Genomic DNA, 26007 nt, shown 5'->3' with positions numbered 1-26007 from the left:
GTGGACAAATTATCTAAATATAGAAATTTCTAAAATCTCAACTGCATCAAATAATGAAATGATACACAAGGCAGGCTCAAATGTACAGAGAGGAACCAGAAAAAGACACTTTCTGGGTTAATGTTGTGAATGTAATAATGCAAATCTCATACGAGGAGATGCTCATATCAGCTCTGCGGCGTCCGTGGAATGCAGGTGACGTTTAAAGGCTAAGAGGGACTTGGGTCAAAAGAGGGACAATTGGGAGGTCTGCAAATGCCCCCATAGTTTGTCTCATTCTTCATGTTTCACCACAAGAACTGTCAGTGTATTGTCATCCAGAAGGTAAGGAGCCATTTTTCTTAAGACCAACCCAAACTGACTCCAAGAAAATGGCTGCTTTAAATAAGACGCTTTGGTCTCCTTTCCCGCCTAGTGCTCAGTCAATACGCATGCGTTGTAGTGTAACGCCGCTCTCGCTTTAGAGCTATACGTGACGCCGTGCGTCATGACGTTCTGGAGGAGGCGTGCCTTGTTTAAAAAGTGGCGGCGGGTAAACCCGGGCTGACGGTTCTGGGAGAGAGGTGGTTGCAGATACCGGACGAGGCAGACACAGATCAGAGGACGCGGCGCAGGCTGGTACACCGAGCTCTCCTCGTCTTACCCGGGTTTTCCTCCATTGCTGTTGACTGTGCACGGGCGGCTCGTCGTCATGGAGCAGCTGATGGCAAGCAGGCTGGTGAACGGACTGGTCATTAAGATCATGCGGAGTAACGGTGAGTAGTGACCGGCCCTCAGAACGCCCGCTGCCCCCTCAACCGGTGTGCAAAATTTAAACCGTGCCCCCGCCTATGTGTCTGCCGTTCGGTGCGCTTATTGGCTGCCAGTGACAGGCGGCCCTGGTTCTGCCTTATGATTGGCTGCTTGTCTTGTCAATCAAATAGTGCTGCGCTCTGTGCCTCGTCCGCCAGTAGGTGGCGCTGCTGCGGTGATGAGCTGTAAGGGTCGGTTCACACTGCAGATTATCCTGAAGGCTTTTCAGCCAAAGTGTGTTGGAAATGTAAGTGAAGAACGCGGACTTCTGGCTTTAGCTGAAAAGTCTGCAGGACAATCTGCCCTAAAACCGCACGTCCCTGCCCTTAGGCCCGTGCGCACACCTGGGGATCTGCAGGATACCGGCTGCTGCCTCATGCACTTTCCGTGACATGAACGGGTCCGTGTGCAATCCTCAAAAATGTGGCTCGCTCGCGGACCAAGAATACGGTTGTGTGCATGAGGCCCTACACTGCCGGTGCTGGGCGTGAGGCCTTATTCACACGCCAGTGATTCAGACGCGCGCAGACCGCGTTCTCCACTGAAGTGCGCGCACCCTTTATTTTAATGTGTATTCGCACATCTGTGTTTAGCTCGCTTATTAGTCTATGGGTCGGTGGAAAAACAAGGATGCAATCCGTGTTTCACATGAGGAGAAGCTCATATCAGCTCTGCGGTGTCCGTGGAGCGCAGGTGACTCACTGAGAGGAAAAAACGGACACAATGTGGATTCTTCACGGATGAGTCCCTGACCATCTTATCACGGCCTGACCCTAGGGTTTCCTTCTGTGCTGAGGATCATAACCCTCATCATGTCCTGCAGAGTGGTCACATAGTCCGGTCCCTTCATTTGGCTCCCATTGAAAACAAGATGCCCAAGGACAGCGGTGTCACATGACTTCTCCTCTTCTCCTCTTTCAGGGGTCGTTCACAGCGCGAACATCACCTCAATCGACTTGGACCGCTCGTCCGTCCACGTGGAATGGAAAGAAGGCAGCGCGTGCAAAGGGAAGGAGGTGCGTGCGCGGTGCCAGCGTCATGGAGATGGTGGTCACTCAGAATGGCTGCTGTCTCATTGACGCTGTGGATGTCTCATTGCATACATGTCTCTTCCACGTTCTCTGCGTTAAACTGCGGCTGAAGAATCTGATGCTGAATGTGTCACCATGTTATAATGGGCGTCTCAAGAGCTGAACTCCTAATGAAGCCGGTCAGATGTGGCGGTTCTGTCATGTCCTGGCCTCATTCATGAATACTGAATTATCACAGGAATGTCAGTTTCATTAAAGGGGTGTTGCTGAATACAGACTGGCGCTCGTGACGTTAATCAGTGACTGGCTGCAGAGGGTCACGGGGCCGGTGAGTGGTGCGCGGCAGCTGCAGAGGGTCACGGGGCCGGTGAGTGGTGCGCGGCGGCTGCAGGCTGAGCTGGGGTACAAAACTGTGGAAACTGCCTTTTAATGAAGGGTATGTAGATTAGACATGGTGGCTTTATTCCAAAAACAGCGCCACACCTGTCCGCAGGCTGTATGTGGTATTGCAGCCCCGCCCCATTCACTGCAGTAGAGCTGAGCCGCCATCTTTTTAATCCTGGATGACCTGTTGGTGGAGCTGCCCCCGTATGTCTCGTCCTCTCACGCACACATGACCCTCTCCTACCCTCAGTGATGCCACCTGTGCCGGCAGAAGGCTGCCCCCCCTCTTCCCCCGGGGGCGGCGCTTGTGTCCTGTGATGATGTGATTAGGGATTAGCTGCCCGGATCGGAGGCTGTGGCCCACGTGTCTCTTCCGGTTTGGGGGCCCCTCATTCTCTTCCTCTGAATGATGGGGATATTTCATTCCTGTCTCTGCAGATTTCATTCACAGATGTGGTGACGGTGAACCCCGAATTACTGGAAGCCGATTACGACCCCCCTGGTGCGAAGGAGAACATGCCCCCGCAGAAGAACGCGACCTTCCAGGTAACGGTCGGACGGCCGCTGGGGTCGGCTTTGTCCCAGGGTCCTGTAAGCACCAGTAATGTTTGCACAGCGCAGAAGGATCATTTACGTGCGCAGCACCCCTGCTACGTGTGTGGGGGCCGCAGTGGCGGTGTCTCGGCGTATCCGTGTTACTCGTTGAGCAGTTTTCCCATGTAATGTAGTCGTCCGGTGACTGTTCTGGGAGGAGGATTCCCAGCAGTGGGGCAGATCCCTTCATACTGGTGGACAGTGCGCCAGTCTCCCCGCAGATTCACACGGTCGCTGGAACTGTCACTCACTTCCCTAAATTGTTTGTCTGTGGAAAAACCGGTGGCGGATGACTTGTGGATCTGCCCCGTTTCCCTGCGGTGTTACCTGAGGGTCGGCCCCTGTGTGGGATCCGGTCACTGATTCTTCTCTATTTTCCTATAGCCTCAGAGAAGAAAAACCATCTCCAGGATTCCTGCGCCCAAGGAAGGTGAGCGCTGTGCCTGCTGCGGGGTTTATCGCATGATGGCTGCTGCTCTGGGGGGGTCAGTCTGGACTGATGCACTGTAACAGACCCTCAGCTATGAGGAGTATTGGATTATGTTGGGTTTTAAAACTCTTCCAGAAGCAGATGAGACCCTTCTTAGAAAGGTGACGAATTTCCATTCACTGACAGCAATCATTAGGAGGACTGAGACAGAATGTGTCTATGCAATGATTAAGGGTTAGGGTTACATTGCAATACCGGATCAGTATTTCTGGAAAAAACGGATACAGTATTCTCATTTTTAAAGCTATGCGTAGATCAGGAAATGGGATCCGGTTTCCCGGAACAATTAGTACCGTATCCGGCAAGTGTTCAGTATTTTTGGCTGAAGAGAAAACTGCAGCACGCGGCGGTATTTTCTCCGGCCAAATACCGTAAGAAGAACTGAAGATGTCCTGATGACTCCTGAGCCGATTTTCTCTCCGTTCAGAATCCATGGGGATAAAACGGATCAGTTATTTTCCGGATTTGTGCCCCTAGGACGGAACTCGGCGCCGGAAAATAAAACCGCTAGTGGACATAACATCCATAGGTTTCATTAGTAAGTCAGTAGGAGGATTTCCGGGATTCCCCCTGTCACATGTAGATGGTTATAAATATAGACTGTGCGGGCCCCGGGCCCCGCCATGTGTCACAGGCTATTCTAGGATCCGTTCTGGTCAGTGGCTGAAATGCCTATGACCCTGTACCCGTCCATCACTAAAGGGCAATCCCTCCATGGGGTTCCCCGGTCAGAAATCCATTGGTTGCTCCTTTGGACTGTCTCTACCAGTATGTTACAGGGGTGTCACCCAGCTGGACCACGCGGTACATGGTCGTGTCTGATCCTGGGAAAGCTGGGTGACTGTAGAGCTGTGATGGTCGTGTCTGATCCTGGGAAAGCTGGGTGACTGTAGAGCTGTGATGGTCGTGTCTGACCCTGGGAAAGCTGGGTGACTAAGACAAGTGGGTGACAGAAGGCGGCACATGACAGCACTTCAGCCGCCCATCCCCCCGCGGCTGCGGGCCCCGCTGATCGTGTTACCCTGACATAGGACCTGCAGGTGGGGTGTGAATATTTCATGTCTGCCTCTGATCACTCGTCTCTTTGTCCCTGAAGTGTCTCTACAGAATTGTGTGGCGGAGAGCGGAGCCCAGACAGGTAACGGGGTCACCGTCGCCGCTTATCCTGACACCGCTTGTCCGGAACCTCCCTCTACAGGTTTCTTACTGGCGACGGTCTGGTCATGTGACCTGCGCTCCTATTGGGAGGAGCAGCTTCTGAGGCTCCTTGTGCCTCGTGCCTTTCACTACTGGTTGCCTGTAAAATGGCGGCAGTGCGGTTAACTTGTGAGTGAATGATGCCGCAAACATGGCCCGTGTCCAGGCGGCACCGCGATATTCTTACACGTAGCTGTACGGACCCCGGCCTTCCAGATACCTGTGTCAGGGGAGGTTCTGGACAATCCACCAATCACTGCGGGCGCGGAGTTTGTATTTTGGCGCCTTATATCTTGTGATTTATTTTTCCACGTAGATTTACTTTACACTTTATCTCATGGCTTCACTTGTCTTGTACTGATCCTGAGTGGGTTCAGCGGGGCCCCGGGCCCCATAGTCCTGTCCTGCACTCCGTATGCTGCCCCCAGGGGAGGATGCCTCTGATGGAACGCTGCTATCCCTATAAGGGCTCATGCACACGACCATAGCTTTGGTCCAATTCTTTTTGCGGATTGGTTGCGGACGACACACCATCTTCTTATCGCATCCGGAAGTCCGTTCCAATAGGCCGTTATAAAGAGGGCAGGACGAAATGTGGTCCGCACACGGCTGGTGTCCGTGTGAATGAGGCCTAAAAGCCACATCCTGGGTCCATCTCAAGGTGTCGCATTAGAGCGCACCTCCTAATCCAGCCTTTGTTATACTCCAGTCACGTCCAGAGCTGTGTCTACAGTTTTTATTTTTATTACATCTGAGCTCTGAACAATCTCCAAGTTATGACTGATGCATTGTGACTGCAGCTCTGGATGTGACTGGAGTACATGGAGCAGAGAAGTCATGACTGCAGCTCTGGATGTCACTGGAGTACATGGAGCAGAGAAATTGTGACTGCAGCTCTGGATGTGACTGGAGTATATAGCACAACGAAACTCGCGATCAGTACAAGGACTCGTGACCTCTTCACTTCACTTTGCTGTAAATCCACTAACGGCGCCCTGCGCGGTCTCGGCAGAGAAGTTTGGGGCGGTAACTCTTTTCAGAGGACTGTCTAACGAGACTGCGCAGCCGCTTCACTTTAATCCGCCATGATTTCTGCGGTTTGCTGGTGTCGCATGGTTTTGGGGCTGTGCGAATTACGGAGCGCCGCACCCACTCGCTTTCTATGGTTCTTTCAGCTCTGCGCGGACACTCCACAATGGCCGCCATTCCGGAGACTCTCCTGCCCAATCATGAGATGGAGGTGGAGATGACGGCACAGCCCCCTGCGCAGCTGGGCGCCAATGCTGGTGAGCACATCTGACATCTCGATGAATATAATCTGGTTCTGGGAAAGCTGGGTGACCCATGTCTGCGACCAGTGATGCCTTACGGTGCTGGGAATTGGGGGCAGTTTCTGGTAGGGATCGACCGATTATCGGTTTTACCGATATTACCGGCCGATATTCAGGATTTTGACCGCTATCGGTATCGGCATCTATTTTGCCGATAGTGTATGGGGAACACAGATCGCGCTGCTGACAGCGCTCTCCGTGTTCCCTCAGCAGCAGCACAGGGGAGAAGGAGCAGTGTCTCCTCCCCCTGTGCTGCTGCTGCCAATGAAAGGACAGGGGACAAGAGGAGGGGAGGAGCTATGGCCACTGCGCCACCAATGAAGATTAATCTCTCATTTATTCATATACAGGAGGCGGGAGCTGCAGGATCACATAGCCGGCTCCCGACCTCTATGAGCAGTAGCTGCTATCTACGGTAGTTAACCCCTCAGGTGCCGCGTATCGCAGCTACTGCTCAGAGGTCGGGAGCCGGCTATGTCATTCTGCAGCTCCCGCCTCCTGTATATGAATAAATGAGAGATTAATCTTTGGCACAGTGCGCCTCCCGCCCCCAGTATTAGACATTGGTGGCTCAGTGTGCCCCCCCCCCCCCCCAGTATTAAGCATTGGTGGTGCAGTGCGCCTCCCACCCCCACCCCAGTATTAAAAACATTGGTGGTGCAGTGCGCCCCCCCCCCCCCCCCACAGGATCCCCTCTCCCCTGCTCCTCCGATCGGAGCCCCAGCAGTGTAATGGGGCTCCGATCGGTTACCATGGCAGCCAGGACGCTATTGAAGCCCTGGCTGCCATGGTAAGATCCATGCTGCTGTGTGCACAAAGCAGGGACAGTGTGAACTCCTATTCACCCTGATAGAGATCTATCAGGTTGAATAGGACAAGGGTTCTAGTCCCTAAGGGGGCTAAAAGTTAGTAAAAACTAAAAAAAAGTTATAAAAATAAAACACCAAAATATTAAGTATAAATGAGAGAAAGATTTACAAAAAAAACTACACATTAACATAAACATTAATTTTCAGCAGATTTGTGTAGGAATTTTTATTTTCAAAAATGAAAATTCCCAGAACATCAGTATAAATTATCGGCTATCGGCCCTAAAAAATCAATATCGGTCGATCCCTAGTTTCTGGCAGCCGAGTGGTGTTCACCTCCCATTGTGTTCGGTGGCAGGCTAGCTGTTTAAATTTCATATTGAGGGTCTGTCCAGGATAGGACATCAGTATGAGGTTGGCAGGGCACCCCCCCCCCCCTACCCCCACAGATCGCCTGTTGGAAGAGGCTGATGCTTATTAAGCACAGTGCCCCCATTGTGTACTGGCCGTGCTTGGTATTGCGCTCAGCCCCGTTCACTTGTATGGGACCGATCTGCGCCTAGGCCGTGTGACAGAATTTTCAGGAGGCCGAGAAAGCTGGGCGAAAAGATGTGGTCACCCAGCTTTCCCAGAGGCTGATGGCGATAACATGTGGCGGAGAAAGTGGGTTTTATATGGTAAATCCTGGATCGCTTGCAGCAGGTGTAAGGACTCGATCCACCAAACTGAGCAGCGTCGGCGAGCGCCGCCTCCTACCACGAGTGACCGAGACCACCGATGACGCCACCGCTTCTGCTGTGAAGAGCAGCCTAGGTGAGGCCTGGACTTCACGTGGGGCGCAGGGTGGGAGACGCGGACGATATTTGATGAACTTTCTTTTGTTTTTAGTGAGAAGAAAATCAAATATTGTGAAGGAAATGGAAAAAATGAAAAGCAAAAGAGAGGAAAAGCGAGTGCAGAACAGTGAGCGGAGGACTAAGCGAGTGCAGGTGAGCGGGGGGTGCTGCGGGGTGGGAAGCTGACCGCGGTCGGGGGGGGTGGGAAGCTGACCGCGGTCGGGGGGGGTGGGAAGCTGACCGCGGTCGGGGGGGGTGGGAAGCTGACCGCGGTCGGGAAGGGGGGGTGGGAAGCTGACCGCGGTCGGGGGGGGGGGGGGGGTGGGAAGCTGACCGCGCTCGGGGGGGGGGGGGGAGGAAGCTGACCGCGGTCGGGGGGGGGGGGGGTGGGGGGAAGCTGACCGCGGTCGGGGGGGGGGGGGTGGGGTGGGAAGCTGACCGCGGTCGGGGGGGGGGGGGTGGGAAGCTGACCGCGGTCGGGGGGGGGGGTGGGGTGGGAAGCTGACCGCGGTCGGGGGGGGGGGGGGGGGTGGGAAGCTGACCGCGGTCGGGGGGGGGGGTGGGAAGCTGACCGCGGTCGGGGGGGGGGGGTGGGGTGGGAAGCTGACCGCGGTCGGGGGGGGGGGGGTGGGAAGCTGACCGCGGTCCTGGGGGGGTGGGGGTGGGAAGCTGACCGTGGTCGGGGACGGGGGGGCTGGGAAGCTGACCGCGGTCGGGGTGGGGGGGCTGGGAAGCTGACCGCGGTCGGGGGTGGGGGGGCTGGGAAGCTGACCGCGGTCGGGGGTGGGGGGGCTGGGAAGCTGACCGCGGTCGGGGGTGGGGGGTGGGAAGCTGACCGCGGTCGGGGGTGGGGGGGGGGGAAGCTGACCGCGGTCGGGGGGGGGGGGGGGAAGCTGACCGCGGTCGGGGGGGGGGGGGGAAGCTGACCGCGGTCGGGGGGGGGGGGGGAAGCTGACCGCGGTCGGGGGGGGGGGGGGAAGCTGACCGCGGTCGGGGGGGGGGGGTGGGAAGCTGACCGCGGTCGGGGGGGGGGGGAAGCTGACCGCGGTCGGGGGGGGGGGGGAAGCTGACCGCGGTCGGGGGGGGGGGGGGTGGGAAGCTGACCGCGGTCGGGGGGGGGGGGGGGTGGGAAGCTGACCGCGGTCGGGGGGGGGTGCGGCGGGGTGGGAAGCTGACCGCGGTCGGGGGGGTGCGGCGGGGTGGGAAGCTGACCGCGGTCGGGGGGTTCTGCGCGGTACATGCTGATTCCTATTAGTACATATAGACCTGGCCGACCTCCCCGCACCCGACACTTTCTGCTCTGCTTATCTTGGGGAAACCACGTATTTCACAGGGATAGGGTCAGACCCCGATCCTGCCCTGAACACACAAACAGGAGATGTGCGCTGCGCGGTGATCACGGCCCGATGTTACCCTACCGGTTTTCTTGTGTGCAGGATTATGACACCAGTGTGCCGAACTGGGAATTTGGAAAAATGATCAAAGAATTCAGAGCAACTCTAGATTGTCAGAGGATCAGCATGAACGACATGGTAAGACGTCTACTGCCCCCTGTGATCAGCCATGTCAGGCTAAGATGAGTGCCCAGTGACTGCACCAGCAGAATAGTGAGCGCAGCTCTGGAGTATAATACAGGATGTAACTAAGGATCAGTACAGGATAAGTAATGTACAGTACAGACCAAAAGTTTGGACATACCTTCTCATTCAAAGAGTTTTCTTTATTTTCATGACTATGAAAATGGTGGATTCACACTGAAGGCATCAAAACTATGAATTAGCACATGTGGAATTATATACATAACAAAAAAGTGTGAAACAACTGAAAATATGTCATATTCTAGGTTCTTCAAAGTAGCCACCTTTTGCTTTGATTACTGCTTTGCACACTCTTGGCATTCTATTGATGAGTCACCTGAAATGGTCTTCCAACAGTCTTGAAGCAGTTCCCTGAGATGCTGAGCACTTGTTGGCCCTTTTGCCTTCACTCTGTGGTCCAGCTCACCCCAAACCATCTTGATGGGTTCAGGTCCGGTGACTGTGGAGGCCAGGTCATCTGGCGCAGAGCCCCATCACTCTCCTTCATGGTCAAATAGCCCTTACACAGCCTGGAGGTGTGTTTGGGGTCATTGTCCTGTTGAAAAATAAATGATGGTCCAACTAAACGCAAACCGGATGGAATAGCGTGCCGCTGCAAGATGCTGTGGTAGCCATGCTGGTTCAGTATGCCTACAATTCTGAATAAATCCCCAACAGTGTCACCAGCAAAGCACCCCCACACCATCACACCTCCTCCTCCATGCTTCACGGTGGGAACCAGGCATGTAGAGTCCATCCGTTCCCTTTTCTGCGTCGCACAAAGACACGGTGGTTGGAACCAAAGATCTCAAATTTGGACTCATCAGACCAAAGCACAGATTTCCACTGGTCTAATGTCCATTCCTTGTGTTCTTTAGCCCAAACAAGTCTCTTCTGCTTGTTGCCTGTCCTTAGCAGTGGTTTCCTAGCAGATATTCTACCATGAAGGCCTGATTCACACAGTCTCCTCTTAACAGTTGTTCTAGAGATGTGTCTGCTGCTAGAACTCTGGGTGGCATTGACCTGGTCTCTAATCTGAGCTGCTGTTAACCTGCGATTTCTGAGGCTGGTGACTCGGATGAACTTATCCTCCGCAGCAGAGGTGACTCTTGGTCTTCCTTTCCTGGGGCGGTCCGCATGTGAGCCAGTTTCTTTGTAGCGCTTGATGGTTTTTGTGACTGCACTTGGGGACACTTTCAAAGTTTTCCCAATTTTTCGGACTGACTGACCTTCATTTCTTAAAGTAATGATGGCCACTCTTTTCTTTACTTGCTGCTTTTTTCTTGCCATAATACAAATTCTAACAGTCTATTCAGTAGGACTATCAGCTGTGTCCACCTGACTTCTCCACAACGCAACTGATGGTCCCAACCCCATTTAGAAGGCAAGAAATCCCACTTATTAAACCTGACAGGGCACACCTGTGAAGTGAAAACCATTTCAGGTGACTACCTCTTGAAGCTCAACAAGAGAATGCTGCTTTGCACACTCTTGGCAATCAAAGCAAAAGGTGGCTACTTTGAAGAACCTAGAATATGACATATTTTCAGTTTCACACTTTTTTGCTATGTATATAATTCCACATGTGTTAATTCATAGTTTTGATGCCTTCAGTGTGAATCTACAATTTTCATATCCATGGAAATAAAGAAAACTCTTTGAATGAGAAGGTGTGTCCAAACTTTTGGTCTGTACTGTATGTACACAGTGACTGCACCAGCAGAATAGTGAGTGCAGCTCTGGAGTATAATACAGGATAGTTTTTATATGAAAGAGGGATTTCAGCTCCTCCACCGTGCATGGATCCCAGACCAGGAATCGGTCAAACAGTAGAAATAATCCAGCAGCAGGCTCAGGGTAAAATCCAATTTCTTTATTCCTTCCTTATGAAATCCATAGGCTGACCTGATCAATCAGAAGACGTGCAGTTGAGCCGCGTCGCCCTTGCCCGTCTGGTCAGCCTGCTGCTGGATGTTGTTGGGCAGGATAGCTATTACTATGTGGCCTTTGACCTTCTGTCTTTTCCAGGCTGCAGAACATCGCATCTGTGTTTGCATCAGAAAGCGACCTCTGAACAAGCAAGGTATGGGGGGGTTGCTCACGGTGAATGTTATATGTTGGGACCCTGCTCCGCCTTCAGTATTGATCTTCTTCCTCGTCCTCCTCAGAACTGTCTAAGAAGGAGTTTGATATTATTTCGGTGCCCAGTAAAAGTGTCGTCCTGGTGCACGAGCCGAAGCTGAAGGTGGATCTCACAAAGTACCTGGAGAACCAGGCCTTCCGCTTTGATTACACCTTTGATGAGAGCGCTTGTAATGACATAGTGTACAGGTAAGATGGCGGGGGAGGTGATGTCATACGTGTGACACGCTGTACGTGAGGAGTCACGTGTAGCTCTGTCCTCCCAGGTTCACAGCCAGACCTCTGGTCCAGTCCATATTCGAAGGAGGGAAAGCCACGTGTTTTGCTTATGGCCAGACTGGGAGCGGTAAAACTCATGTAAGTTGTGGCGGCGGCGAATCCACGTGAAGGATGGGCGATTTGCCCGGATCTAGCACTTTTCACATGATGTAGATGGTGACTGGATTCAGGCATGCAGGAGGACATGTCAATCTCAGTAGTGCAGCCTCCACATGATGTCTACATGGCAGGAAGAGGTTGCGCTCCTGATTTTAATGTTTTCACATTTTTCTTGTAGACAATGGGAGGCGACTTCTTGGGGAAAAGTCAGAATGTTACGACGGGCGTCTATGCGTTCGCATGTAAGTGACACTGGAAGGTGCTTAGACATTTGCATAATCTGTTCAAGTGTCTGTAGGTTGCAATCTGGTTACAGAGGGTGGTGGTGCATGCTGGGTGTTGTAGTCCTGATAGTTACAGCATTGCCGTATTCTGTGTATGTCCACAGCCCGAGATGTCTTCCTCCTCCTCTCCCAGCCACGGTACAAGGATCTAGATCTTGATGTGTTTGTGACCTTCTTTGAGATCTACAATGGAAAGGTGGGAGATTGTGGCGATCTGCAGAGTGCCTTTAAATTCTGTTGATGCTTTGGACCCTTCCCTCAGGCGGTGACTGTGGAGGCCTCTTTATTTTAGGTGTTCGACCTTCTGAATAAGAAAGCGAAGCTGCGGGTGCTGGAAGATGCGAAGCAGGAGGTGCAGGTAGTGGGTCTGGTGGAGAGGGAGGTCACCAGCGCAGAGGATGTCTTTAAAATGATAGAAGTTGGCAGTGCCTGCAGGTAGGTACCCCGTCGGAGACTGAATCTGGGGCCACTTGCTATAAGGCATTGTGTTATAGGAAGTGTTCCTAAGATTTTGGCCACAAATCCCTTGTATAGGGCTGTGGGTCCGCAGAGGCCCACAGCAGTCTGTTCTCAGTGGGCACGCAATTGCACAGTACAGGCTGCTGTAAATGGGCTATTATGGAGGTAGCAATACCTCCTGTACAAGCGTTAGACGCGCGTCTAGGCCATTTTACACTCTGAAAACCGGCTAAGGCGTACCAATACGTCTTAGACGTCTCCTTCCATCAGTGGAGGGCGCGCTGTGAACGGCAGGGGCGGCACATTACCAGTAACAAAGCTCCTTACAGCAAGGCGCTGTACCGGTTGGTTTGGATGGCTGCCAGAGTGGGGTCATGTGAGCTGTAAGAGGCTAGCTCCTGGGCAGGCGCTGTACTGGGTAGGGGAGCACAGTGCGTCGCGCAGGGTATTGTAGCCAAGTGATCAAGGACAGGAAAGATCCACCATATTGGACTGTACTGTCACTTGGCTATAGACCACGTTCACACTGCCACTATGCTGGATCGGGCACATAAACGGTGCATTAACAGGTGCTATACTGTGGCATCCGTCACCATAGAGTTCCATTGTAAGTAAAAAATGTATATTTATTATTTGCTGCAGGATGGGAAAGTGTAGCAAAAAATACACAATGTACAACTTTGTGTTTTGTAAAAATGCATTACAAAAAGGTGATGTGCACCCGGCCTGACGGAAACACGGACCGCGGAGGAGTCCGTGCAGGGTCCTGTTTTTTTTGTCCAGTCTTTGACAGAATCTGCAGCAGAGCCGCAAACGCAGCTTCCAACGCAGATGTGAACCAGTGTAGGCCTAACATGTATCTGAATGACTGCAACTTTCACACTCCTTCTTTGCTAAAAAAAAAAAAAAAAAAAATACTCCACAAAAATGGTAAAAGGAGTATTTTTACTCTTCTGGGGAAAAATATGTAGTGCGACCTCTGCTTGTCCTGATATTAGAGAATCTCTCACAGTGCAATTCCCAGTGATGGATCTTGATGGTGGTTTTGTCACAGAACATCGGGGCAGACCTTTGCGAACAGCAGCTCTTCCCGCTCCCACGCCTGCCTCCAGTTCATCCTGCGGAGGAGGGGACGGCTCCATGGCAAGTTCTCTCTGGTGGATCTGGCCGGTAATGAGCGAGGGGCCGACACAGCCAGTGCCGACCGCACCACCCGCATGGAAGGAGCCGAGATCAACCGCAGTTTACTGGCCTTGAAGGTAATGGGGTGGGAATGTGGGCCCTGCATCTGTGAGAACTCCGGATTTAGCCTCCTGACGGTTCTGCCCGAATGGTCCAGCAGCGGAGAGAGCGGCGCATATCTCGGGATGGGTTCTCTTGTCTTCGAGATGTCAAATACCAGAATCGCAGCTTGGACGATGGCAAATGCAGATTTTATAGTGTTTATTCCCGCCTCGATCTCCTGCTGATGTGGTGACTCTGGATGGAGATTATATATTACAACCACTCGCAGTAATACACAGTGTGACGCAGGTAATGAACAAATGCGCACACTCCTCCATGCAGTCATTCCTCCCCAGAATCCAGATCTTACCAAGTAGAGGATCACCGTTCGGGCATTGATCCGAGGGTCTCAATCTGATCGGTACCCCTCTGTGAACCTGTGCTAGTATATGGGGTCAGGTCGGAAATTGATCACTTGCATCCAGTGTTGCTTAGTGGGAGATTTTGGGGCCTTCTAGTTGAGGAGAATGGTTTTCCTTGCATAGTACCTCAGTAGACGGTATAATTTCCTGCCTTATTTTGTTGGAATAATTAAATTGGCGAGTCCCAGCGAACAGATGCCCGGCAACCTGAGCCTAGTGTGTATCCCCTCCCCAGCTTTATCATATGGAAGAATTGACCATCACATCCACATCTCCTACTGGGAGGGACAGGTAGTTGCCTCTTTTTAAACAATCTACCAGGAGTTTAGTTCTACCATTTAAGCTGTACAAGCTGGTCTCTTGCACAAAACTGTGGAGCGCCAATTCTGGCTTCTTTCATATGGACCCCCCCCCCCCCCCCCCCCCCCCCCAATATTGCGCTGCCATTTGACAAAGGCTTTATCCAAGGGTGAATCCTGTTTACTCATTAGTCATAAAGAGGGTCGAGAGCGGTTTGATCAGTCGCACCCTCATCACTACCAACTCAACGGGATCTCGTTCCAACGTTGGTGAACCTTTCCTAAACGGAAACGTGGAAGCGTGGCGGAGTCGGCAGTGCTGTGGCAAAACCAACTCCTGCCGTAAACTGCTAAAAGATCTGAAAAGGCCCCAATCGTAAAGCTGCGTAAAATAATGCAGAGGCCAGAATTCAAAGCCTGTCGAGGAGAGCTATGGAGACCATAACTCCCCATACCCCTTAACCCCATGTGTGTCCACCCACAGCGCCATTGTCTGAGTATAATGAGCTGTCTGACAGGCTCCCTTTCTATATACCAGGTTTGTATGGGCGTCATAGGACCCCACTAAGGTCCCTTCTAGCACCACTGCTGGATTGCTCGCATCCGCTCTGCTCCATCACGCTGTACTACCATATAGTAAATAGTGACTTGGCGCCAGGTCTCCTCGCGTATGAGGCCTGCAGTGTTTTCCAGGCTAATCTGGGAAAGCGTTCCTCAAAAATTGGGTTAGTAGTTTATCTAAAATGGCAAAGTTCCTCCCTGGTAGTGCCACTGGAGCTGCTCTATATACCGTACGTAATTTGGGGAGAAATTAACTTTCGCATGATTGACCCATCGAATCGAATGCACTATAGTCCATTGTAGGGATCACATTGAGCTACATCCTTTATGTATGATTATCCCACAATATTTACATTGTTCCACAATCCAAAGTTTAGAATGTCAAATGTGGATGGCATCAAAATTATCTACTGATTCCAACCAGGGCCCGTGTCTCTAGCTGCCACCAGTCCAGAGATATGAGCAGCTCCCCTTCCCCTGCTGCTGGAGCGCTCGGTTAGGTGGTTAGTGGCCTCATTACTTCGGTGCTGGCCTGGGACCATGTGCTTCTGTTCCTGTCATTGATTTTGTCCTGTAACTTTTTTGCTCTGTAGGAATGTATCCGAGCTTTGGGGCAGAATAAAGCTCACACTCCTTTCCGAGAGAGTAAACTCACCCAGATCCTGCGAGATTCCTTTATTGGGGAGAATTCTCGGACATGCATGGTAAGACGACTCCGCTCTGGTGTTCTGCTGTGTGATTAGACCAGTGTTTCCCAACCAGTGTGCCTCCAGCTGTTGCAAAACTACAACTCCCAGCATGCCTGGACAGTTTTTGGTTGTGCGGGCATGCTGGGAGTTGTAGTTTTGCACCAGCTGGAGGCACACGTGTTGGGAAACACTGGATTAGACATCCCGTCTCTGCTTTCTGGCGCTGTGCAGTCAGATTTCATAAATTAGGAGAAGCGGTAAGCTGCTCGTCTGATTTTAATATTTTAACTTTTTTAATTTCCCTTATTGGTTTGCAGATTGCAATGCTTTCCCCGGGGTTTAACAGCTGCGAGTACTCCCTGAACACGCTACGCTATGCAGACAGGTAAGAGCTCTGAGTGCAGCTCAGCCGATCACTGGGAATGACGGCAACTCAATCTGGCTATGGTGTACTATTCATTAACCCCTTAACTGTTTTGCCCCAGTCCTGCTCCAGCAGTGGAGGGGAGGGAGGTGGCTGCTTTAGATGCTGCTATCTCCTGAATGGTAGCAGCTAGAAACAACCTTTCTTGTTTGAAAGTGGACATGCCAAGCGTTCAGACCATACCAGAATGACAGCAATCTGTTCAGTGCAGGGGAAGATATCGCTGATAAAAATCGGGATGCAGTGAATTAAGCTGAAAGTGAAGACTGGTTTTACCTGCGATTATTCCCAACTCTATTTCTAACGGTGATTTCTACTGTTGCTTGGACTTTAGCTGTCATTTTTGTCTTGTATGAAAGCCTGGGCTGTCCGCTTTCAAACGAGACCAGTTGCATGTTTCTATTCAGGAGAGGGCAGCATCTAAAGCAGAGCCCCCCCCCCCCCCCCCCTCCACTTAGCTACGTATCCCACTGCCCGAGCTGGCCTCGGGCAAAACAGTTAGGTGGTTAAAGGTGTCTTCTGGATAGGTCATCTGTATCTGATGGGTGAGGGTCTGACACCCGGGACCCCTGCAGATCAGCTGTTTTGAGAAGGGAGCAGAGCCTGTGAGCTCTGCGGCCTAGAAGCAGTTCAGCCCCATTCTGCAATACCAAGCACAGCCACTATACAATGTAAGGCGCTGTGTGGAGGTGGGAGTGCTGCTGCTTTCTCAAAACAGCTGATAGGCGGTCCTAGGCGTCTGACCCCACAGATCAGATACAGTTTAAAAAAAATAAAAAATTGGAAAACTGTTAACGCTTAGGCTACTAGCACCATACGGCTACTAGCACCATACATGTACGGCGCTGGTGTGATGTGTAAACGTGACGCACGTGCAGCAGGCGTCATGGCTGGCAGATCTCTGCTGTTTCATACAGCTAAAACCATGACCAGCAATAATGCTGATTGCGGTAATTAAATGCTTTAGATGCCGTGATCAAGTGAGATCATTGCACCTAAATTCACAAAAACCCGGAAGCTCGCGCTTCCTACCTATGTGTCCAATCTGGGCATAGGTAGTGGAGTAGGCTAACAGTTTTCAAACTGCAATAATTATTTTGGCCACCAGATGGTATGCCAGGATAAGAAATTAGCAAAAGCGAGCAAAATAAGCCAATTCCTGATAAACCAAAATTTAAAAAAATGTAATCGGCTCATTTGAGGCACATAATCATAGTTAGAAAATATATAAAAATTTGTTTAAATGGCCCTCCCCCTTCCGTATAATAAAAAAAAATACCTAAAAAGAATAAATATAAACATCATGGGTATCACCGCGACCGAAAAAAATAAAATAATTCCAATACGGCGAATAGCGTAACTGAAAACTGTCAAAATGGCTGATTTGCCTTTTTTTTTTCTTTTTTTCCCGCCATCGCTTCTCTAACCCTTTTCTGACCGCTGGGCCCTCTGCTGATCGCAAGAACAAGGCCCCATGTTCTACTATTTGAATGGAGTGGTGGTCACCTCATTCACCTCTTTGGCCCTGCTGGAGATGGCTGAGAAACCATTTCTGCCAGTTCCATAGAGTTGAATGGAGCGACGGTTGCATGACTGCCAATGTGTTCAGACACTGGGTCCCGGTTCTGATCAGCGGAGCTGTGGCAGTCCGACCCCCGCTGATCAGACGTATCTTCTGTCCTGGATACGGGATAAGTGTTTGTCATGTGAATTGGGGAAGTGGTGCTGGGCCCTCACAGGGGCCCCACAGCCATTTCATGTGCACCGCCGTGTTAATCACTGAGCTTCTCTATTCAGAGTGAAGGAGCTGAGTCCTCGAGGAGCAGAAAGTGCAGAAAATCAGCCAATGGAAACTGAGAATGGGGACGAGTCCAGCCTGGGGGAGTCCGAGAGCCAGGATGATGTGAGTGATGGCGGACGCTGGCCACAAGCTGGGACACCCATCAGAACGGAAAAGTAACCCTGATGTGAACTCTTTACTCTTCTAGCTGTCACTGAAGGATGAAGAACTTTCCTCCCACATGAACAGCTTCCAGACCGCCATGAGTCGTATCGGGGAACTCGAGGACAAGATGGTGGAGGAGCTACGGGACATGGCACAGGTGCGTCCGCTGGACTGGGACAGGGAGGGCCCCCATCTGTCTCTAGAACGGTGCCCCCGATCCTGTCTCAGGAGGGGATGGAGCTGAGCGGCCTGGTTTCCGTAGCTCCAGTACAAGTGAATAGCGGTTACAGAGATGGAGTTTTATGGGCGCACAGCGGTCTTCCTGGTTCTGACCACCCCCTGGTCGCCACATCCAGGGGCCCCTTCTCAGATGGCGCAGTTGTGACAGGCTCCCAAATGCGTCGCCTCCCTGTTAATAGTTGGGTCTTTTGCATTACAGACTGCACCAGAATGGTCCAACCTCTTGGAGATGACAGAGCGGCCGGATTACGACATGGAGAATTTTGTGACGCAAGCCGAGTATTTCCTCCAGGAGCGCTCCAAGGTCTTCATTGCTCTGAGCGGTAAGTCACCGGCTGGAGGGAGCAGGCAATGGTCCAACGCCTCCGCTATAACGTGGGCTTTACAGGAACTGAGGAGAATTCTGCTGTGAAGTAGAGGGATCATAGAAATAAAGCTGCAGACTGCGGTGTAAAGAATGGAGGTTTTCAATCATGTTGCCATGGCCCAAGGGTTTATCGTAATGGCACATATTAGATTTTTAAATACAATGTAACCAGTAAGGGAGCATTCACACAAACGTGTTTTTCTTCAGTGTCCGTTCCGCAATTTTGGTGGATAATGCACGGACCCATTCGTTTCTATGGGTCCGCGAAAATTGCGGAATGTCTTTTATTCTCATCCGTGTGCTGTCCGTTCCTTTTTATTTTAGAACATGTCCTATACTTGGCCGCAAATCGCGGACCGTGGCCCCATAGAAAGTCATTGGGTCCGTGAAAAACTGATAGCACACGGAAATGCATCCGTATGTCATCCGTTTTTTGCGGACCCCTGGACTGAAAACATTCTAGGAAACCCCATTTCATGCCGACTTCCATGCTCATGGAGCGTCCCCATAACCATGGGAACGCCTTCATACTAGAATGTACTGTCGCATTTGAGAATTACGTTGAAATTGCAATACGATTGATATAACTTTAAAGTATCACATTGCGATTTCAACTTAGACCTGGTTTACTATGGTAGAATTGGCGATGATGAGGAATGGACATTTAATTTTAACCCTTCCGTTTTTCAGTCCGCAAAAAAAAATGGATGACACACGGAAGCACTACGTCCGTATTATACGGACTTACGGAACGGAAACATAACTGACATACGGAATACATGGATCCGTGATTTACGGACCGCAAACCAACCACGGTCGTGTGAATGCTCCCTAAGACACAGGATGTGATGAATGCAGGTGCCCGGATGTGGGCATAGGGACCAGAATGCAGGCGGCGTTCACAGAACTGCAACGCGGCAAAACAAATTTTTTATTTTTTTTATTGCAAATACTTTTTACAAAAGTTTTGACTTTAATTTCATGTCTCAACCCGGCTCCAATGCATTTTACTGGGAAAAAGTATATAAGAAATGTTATGTGTAGGTTTTAACGAAGTTTATGGAGACTTGGCAGCGATCTGAAGCCTGTGCCGGTGTAACTCCAACATGTTGGGCGCAGTAGTTTCTGAACGGCTGAAGTGGCAAAGGTTTAATTGGTGAAATGACAATGGTGCGGAGGAGCCTGGCTCCCTCTGTCCTGGTCTATATAGTGTGGTAGGTCATCTTGTATGTGTAGTCTTCACCTAAGGCTTTCGTTCTAATCGGTCACCACTTCTCAGAAGTAGCGCCATGTTAACGCCTACGTTTTTCTTCCCCCTGCAGAAAGCGTGTCGTCCCTGCGTTTGGCGATGCAGATGGAGGAGCAGGCCAGCAAGCAGATCTGTAAAAAGAGGAAACCCCAATAAATGAGTGTGCCGCTGCGCTCGGACCCCTGTAACATTCGCCCCCTGTGCGTCTTATTTTAATGTTTCTGTTGTCTGTTTATAATAAAGGATGACTGTGTGTAGATGAACGGAGCTGTGTGCGCTGCAGATCCCCCCCCCCCCCTCGGGGGAGGGCGCAGGTCGGTCTCTGGGGGTCACCACTGTGTTGGGATTATGTTTAATGTACAGTTTTAATACTTTGTCTCCAGACAGATCCCAGTTTATTTTATTATTAAGCAATAAAACAGCTTTGATTTATTATCGGCGTCGTGTATCGGGTCAGCATCGCTGTGTTGGATCGGTGCCATGATTTGTCTTCATCGGGTTTCACAAAACCTTTGCTGTCATATCGGTGGTTCTGATTGGTGGTCTGAGTGCTGAGCCTCCCACTGATCGCTAGAACGAGGCAAGAGAAGCGCTCGCGTATCACGCTCTCCTCGCTGCAGAAGACTGAATCAAGCCCAGCCCATAGACTTCTACTGAGCCGGTCTCCTGCAGCGAGGAGGGATGGGCGCGCTTCTCTCCTTATCCCTGCACTCAGACCCCCGATCTGAACCTGTATCACCCACCATGGTTCAGAACTTACTGCATCATGGGTCCCTGTGGGTCAGCGGAGCCGAGGGTGAGCCAGGATTTAACGTGGCCCAAGGATGTAAAGCCTTGACTCACCCTGACAGTCTGTGTTGTAGAGCCGCAGCCTCTGGAGATATGCTGTCCAGCGTGTGGCCCCTGTAGGGGGCCACATCTCCCCAGTGATGGGTGCTGCTTAAGATTCCGTGATTGAAGACTGTGTGGCAGCCAGTAAACAGAAAAGGGGTTAAAAGGGTATTCCCATCTCAGACAACGGGGACAGATCTCTGACAGGGATGCGCAACCTGCGGCCCTCCAACTCCCACTCCCACCATGCCCTGCTGTAAGCTGTCTGAGCATGTTGGGAGTTGTAGTTTTGCAATAGCTGGAGGGCCAAAGCTTGGGCATCCCTGATCTAAGATATAACTCTTTCCCCCACCCCCAAAAAAAATCTCTCATAAACAAAGCCAAAAACTTTGCTGGCAATGCTAGATCCGGCCACCACTAAGCGTTCATACTGAGCTGCCAAAAATATCCGAGTGACGCGTGGTTATTTTTTGATTTCCCCATAGAAATGAATGGGGGGCAGCTGGGCATGAGTGGTGTGCCCACCTCCATTTTCACTTCTCTCGGCTGTGTTTAGGAGAGAAATTCCCCCATTGTCTGAGATGGGAAAACCCCTTTAAGGATCTGATCTGTGGGGTCCCAGCAGCGGGGCCTATGCTAATTTTTGAATGGAGCAGCAGACACATGGACGTCGGCCCCTCCACTCACCTCTATGGGACTGCAGGAGACACGGCACGTGCTGCAGACATTTTACCCAAGCGCCATTCCCACCATCTGGACGAGGCTGTGCCTGGAGCCAAGATCTCTGCAGATGAGATGGACCGTCATGGAAATGTCGGCAGAAAACGGCTTCCATGTGCGAATTCAGCCCGAAACTGGTCTATCTGCTGGAGCCGGACTCCTGAGATCACTGCTAAGACTGGATACAGTTGGTAAGTGCCGATCTCAAGTGGGCAGCAATAGAAAAGGGGCATGATGGTTAAAGGTGGTCCCAGCAGGAACGCCCCTGATAAACCTGCACGCTGAATGGAATGACACCTTTCACGCTGCGATCCATGGCCTCAGTCTGGAGAAAAATAACTCCATCCATATAATAATTATTTCTATAGCGCCAACATATTCTGCAGCGCTGTACAATCTGGTTCATGGGCTTACCTGGCAAAAACCTCAATGCCCACAAATAGTGTCGCCAGATACCATAAGAAAGATGTGGAGGCCATTTCTAGGTCCGTGTATATAAGTATTTGCAGGGTGGGCAGCAGGATGCCATTACTCCTGTGGTGAATCTGGAACGGAGGCGCCCACCAGGGTTTTAGGGTCACAAGATATAGTGTCGGGGTGGGATCTATCCCTGCCTAAAAGCGGAGCACCCCCGCTTATCGTGGCTAAACCCTGTGGATACCCTAGAAATCCCTTGGAAGATCTGTCACGACGCGTTTCCCCACTGATAGTCATCGGTTCATCAGGGGACGAAATTAGGCAGCAGATAAGTGATGGTAATGGCAATTAGGATATTCTGAAAGGGACACCCAGGGAGAGATCCCACCCCGACACTATATCTTGTGACCAAAAAACCCTGGTGGGCGCCCCCGTTCCAGATTCACCACAGGAACCGTGAGCAGCGGCATCCTGCTGCCCACCCTGCAAATACTTCTATACACGGACCTAGAAATGTCCTCGACATCTTTCTTATGGTATCTGGCGACACTAATTGTGGGGATTTATTGATGTGGGGGTTATTTATTTTAATATGGTTAAATAAAGGTTATATTTTAGAGGTTTTTGCCAAGTAAGCCCATTACTGATTCCTCTGTAAAAGTGTTTTATTCTGTGAGCACAATCAGGTTCAGTACAGAGCTTACAATCTATGGGGAGATTGGGGACACAAGAGCTTACAATCTATGAGGAGATGGGGGAGACACAAGAGCTTACAATCTATGAGGAGATGGAGGAGACACAAGAGCTTACAATCTATGAGGAGATGGAGGAGACACACGAGCTTACAATCTATGAGGAGATGGAGGAGACACAAGAGCTTACAATCTATGAGGAGATGGGGGAGACACGAGCTTACAATCTATGAGGAGATGGGGGAGACACAAGAGCTTACAATCTATGAGGAGATGGGGGAGACACAAGAGCTTACAATCTATGAGGAGATGGGGGAGACACAAGAGCTTACAATCTATGAGGAGATGGGGGACACAAGAGCTTACAATCTATGAGGAGATGGGGGACACAAGAGCTTACATTTTATGAGGAGATAGAGAAGACACAAGAGCTTACAATCTATGAGGAGCCGGGGGTGACACAAGAGCTTACAGTCTATGTAGCGATAGGGTGACACAAAAGGGAAAAGTGTTTTGTACAATAGTCCGGCCATGTTGGGGAAAATAGGGGAGCAGATGTAAAGCTGCATGAGCCGTCAGCAGCTGGTATCTGTAGTGCGTCTGTGTGGTGAAGTTTGGTGGAGGATCAGGTTCAGTAAATGATAAATGGGCTCTATATGGAGAGGGGGTTAGATCAGGGGATGTGATAGGTCACCCCAAAAGGATGTGTTTTTAGGGAGCACCTAAAACTGTGTATGTTGTTATTTAACCTGATTTCTTGGCGTTCAGAGAACCGATGCAGCTCGGGAGAAGTCCTGTAACCGGGAGTGAGAGGTAACGAAGAGCACGGGTAGGATGGCAGTAAGAGATGAGGAGGAAATGTAGGGGGTGCAGCACTGTGGAGAGTACAGGTAGGATGGTAGACAGAGATGAGGAGGAGATGTAGGGGTGCAGCACTGTGGAGAGCACGGGTAGGATGGTAGACAGAGATGAGGAGGAGATGTAGGAGGTGCAGCACTGTGGAGAGCACGGGTAGGATGGTAGACAGAGATGAGGAGGAGATGTAGGGGGTGCAGCACTGTGGAGAGCACGGGTAGGATGGTAGACAGAGATGAGGAGGAGATGTAGGGGTGCAGCACTGTGGAGAGCACGGGTAGGATGGTAGACAGAGATGAGGAGGAGATGTAGGAGGTGCAGCACTGTGGAGAGCACGGGTAGGATGGTAGACAGAGATGAGGAGGAGATGTAGGGGGTGCAGCACTGTGGAGAGCACGGGTAGGATGGTAGACAGAGATGAGGAGGAGATGTAGGGGTGCAGTACTGTGGAGAGTACAGGTAGGATGGTAGACAGAGATGATGAGGAGATGTAGGGGGTGCAGCACTGTGGAGAGCACGGGTAGGATGGCAGACAGAGATGAGGAGGAGATGTAGGGGGTGCAGCACTGTGGAGAGCATGGGTAGGAAGGCAGACAGAGATGAGGAGGAGATGTAGGGGGTGCAGCACTGTGGAGAGCACGGGTAGGATGGTAGACAGAGATGAGGAGGAGATGTAGGGGGTGCAGCACTGTGGAGAGCACGGGTAGGATGGTAGACAGAGATGAGGAGGAGATGTAGGGGGTGCAGCACTGTGGAGAGCACAGGTAGGAGGGTAGACAGAGATGTGGAGGAGATGTTGGGGGGTGCAGCACTGTGGAGAGCACGGGTAGGATGGTAGACAGAGATGAGGAGGAGATGTAGGGGGTGCTGCATTGTGGAGAGCACAGGTAGGATGGTAGACAGAGATGAGGAGGAGATGTAGGGGGTGCAGCACTGTGGAGAGCACGGGTAGGATGGTAGACAGAGATGAGGAGGAGATGTAGGGGTGCAGCACTGTGGAGAGCACGGGTAGGATGGCAGACAGAGATGAGGAGGAGATGTAGGGGGTGCAGCACTGTGGAGAGCACGGGTAGGATGGCAGACAGAGATGAGGAGGAGATGTAGGGGGTGCAGCACTGTGGAGAGCATGGGTAGGATGGCAGACAGAGATGAGGAGGAGATGTAGGGGGTGCAGCACTGTGGAGAGCACATGTAGGATGGTAGACAGAGATGAGGAGGAGATGTAGGGGGTGCAGCACTGTGGAGAGCACGGGTAGGATGGCAGACAGAGATGAGGAGGAGATGTAGGGGGTGCAGCACTGTGGAGAGCATGGGTAGGACGGCAGACAGAGATGAGGAGGAGATGTAGGGGGTGCAGCACTGTGGAGAGCACGGGTAGGATGGTAGACAGAGATGAGGAGATGTAGGGGGTGCAGCACTGTGGAAAGCACAGGTAGGATGGTAGACAGAGATGAGGAGGAGATGTAGGAGGTGCAGCACTGTGGAGAGCACATGTAGGATGTTAGACAGAGATGAGGAGGAGATGTAGGGGGTGCAGCACTGTGGAGAGCACGGGTACGATGGTAGACAGAGATGGTGAGGAGATGTAGGGGGGTGCAGCACTGTGGAGAGCACAGGTAGGATGGTAGACAGAGATGAGGAGGAGATGTAGGGGGTGCAGCACTGTGGAGAGCACAGGTAGGATGGTAGACAGAGATGAGGAGGAGATGTAGGGGGTGCAGCACTGTGGAGAGCACGGGTAAGATGGTAGACAGAGATGGTGAGGAGATGTAGGGGGGTGCAGCACTATGGAGAGCATAGGTAGGATGGTAGACAGAGATGAGGAGAAGTAGGAGGTGCAGCACTGTGGAGAAAACGGGTAGGATGGTAGACAGAGATGGTGAGGAGATGTAGGGGGGTGCAGCACTGTGGAGAGCACAGGTAGGATGGTAGACAGAGATGAGGAGATGTAGGGGTGCAGCACTGTGGAGAGCACAGGTAGGATGGTAGACAGAGATGAGGAGGAGATGTAGGAGGTGCAGCACTGTGGAGAGCACGGGTAGGATAGTAGACAGAGATGAAGGAGGAGATGTAGAGGGTGCAGCACTGTGGAGAGCACTGGTAGGATGGTAGACAGAGATGAGGAGGAGATGTAGGGGGTGCAGCACTGTGGAGAGCACGGTTAGGATGGTAGACAGAGATGAGGAGGAGATGTAGGGGGTGCAGCACTGTGGAGAGCACGGTTAGGATGGTAGACAGAGATGAGGAGGAGATGTAGGGGGTGCAGCACTGTGGAGAGTACAGGTAGGATGGTAGACAGAGATGAGGAGGAGATGTAGGGGGTGCAGCACTGTGGAGAGCACGGGTAGGATGGTAGACAGAGATGAGGAGGAGATGTAGGGGGTGCAGCACTGTGGAGAGCACGGGTAGGATGGTAGACAGAGATGAGGAGGAGATGTAGGGGGTGCAGCACTGAGGAGAGTACGGGTAGGATGGTAGACAGAGATGAGGAGGAGATGCAGGAGTGCAGCACTGTGGAGAGCTTTGTGGGTGAGGACGAGCAGTTTAAATTGGATTCTATACTGTATGGGCAAGCAGTGCAATGACTGGGATATGCCCCCATTGTCTGATAGGTGCGGGTCCCACCGCTGGGAGCCGCACCTACAACGAGAACAAAGCGGGGAGCACTGCGGCTGGAGGACCATGGATTTCCCGGGATCCGTCCACCACCAAGGGCTGCTCCTATAGAAGTGAATGGGAACGCACTGCACATGCGCGGCCAATGCTCC

The 26007-nt window shown here is 51.6% G+C and overlaps 1 protein-coding gene across 4 annotated transcripts; it reads left to right on the top strand.

Annotated features, from left to right (window-relative positions):
• Nucleotides 1-378: 378 nt before the first annotated feature.
• On the top strand, nucleotides 379-20151 carry KIF2C (kinesin family member 2C). Of its 4 annotated transcripts, none has more exons than XM_044301455.1 (22): nucleotides 379-755; nucleotides 1714-1808; nucleotides 2646-2753; nucleotides 3186-3231; nucleotides 4388-4429; nucleotides 5664-5774; nucleotides 7331-7441; nucleotides 7517-7617; nucleotides 8901-8996; nucleotides 11070-11124; nucleotides 11210-11372; nucleotides 11450-11540; nucleotides 11740-11803; nucleotides 11950-12041; nucleotides 12138-12280; nucleotides 13359-13563; nucleotides 15404-15514; nucleotides 15817-15884; nucleotides 17721-17826; nucleotides 17912-18025; nucleotides 18308-18431; nucleotides 19798-20151. In XM_044301455.1, exons 1-22 carry the CDS (start codon nucleotides 692-694, stop codon nucleotides 19878-19880), a joined length of 2193 nt encoding a protein of 730 aa, XP_044157390.1. In that variant the 5' UTR covers nucleotides 379-691; the 3' UTR covers nucleotides 19881-20151. The 4 variants fall into 4 exon arrangements, with proteins under 4 accessions (XP_044157390.1, XP_044157392.1, XP_044157389.1 ...); XM_044301454.1 differs by having other exon boundaries at nucleotides 384-755; nucleotides 7328-7441; XM_044301457.1 differs by lacking the exon at nucleotides 4388-4429 and having other exon boundaries at nucleotides 383-755.
• Nucleotides 20152-26007: the final 5856 nt, after the last annotated feature.

Source organism: Bufo gargarizans, chromosome 7 (genome assembly GCF_014858855.1).
Source record: "Bufo gargarizans isolate SCDJY-AF-19 chromosome 7, ASM1485885v1, whole genome shotgun sequence".
Classification (NCBI taxonomy): Eukaryota; Metazoa; Chordata; class Amphibia; order Anura; family Bufonidae; genus Bufo; species Bufo gargarizans.
This window is presented reverse-complemented; position numbering and strand designations above follow the sequence as displayed.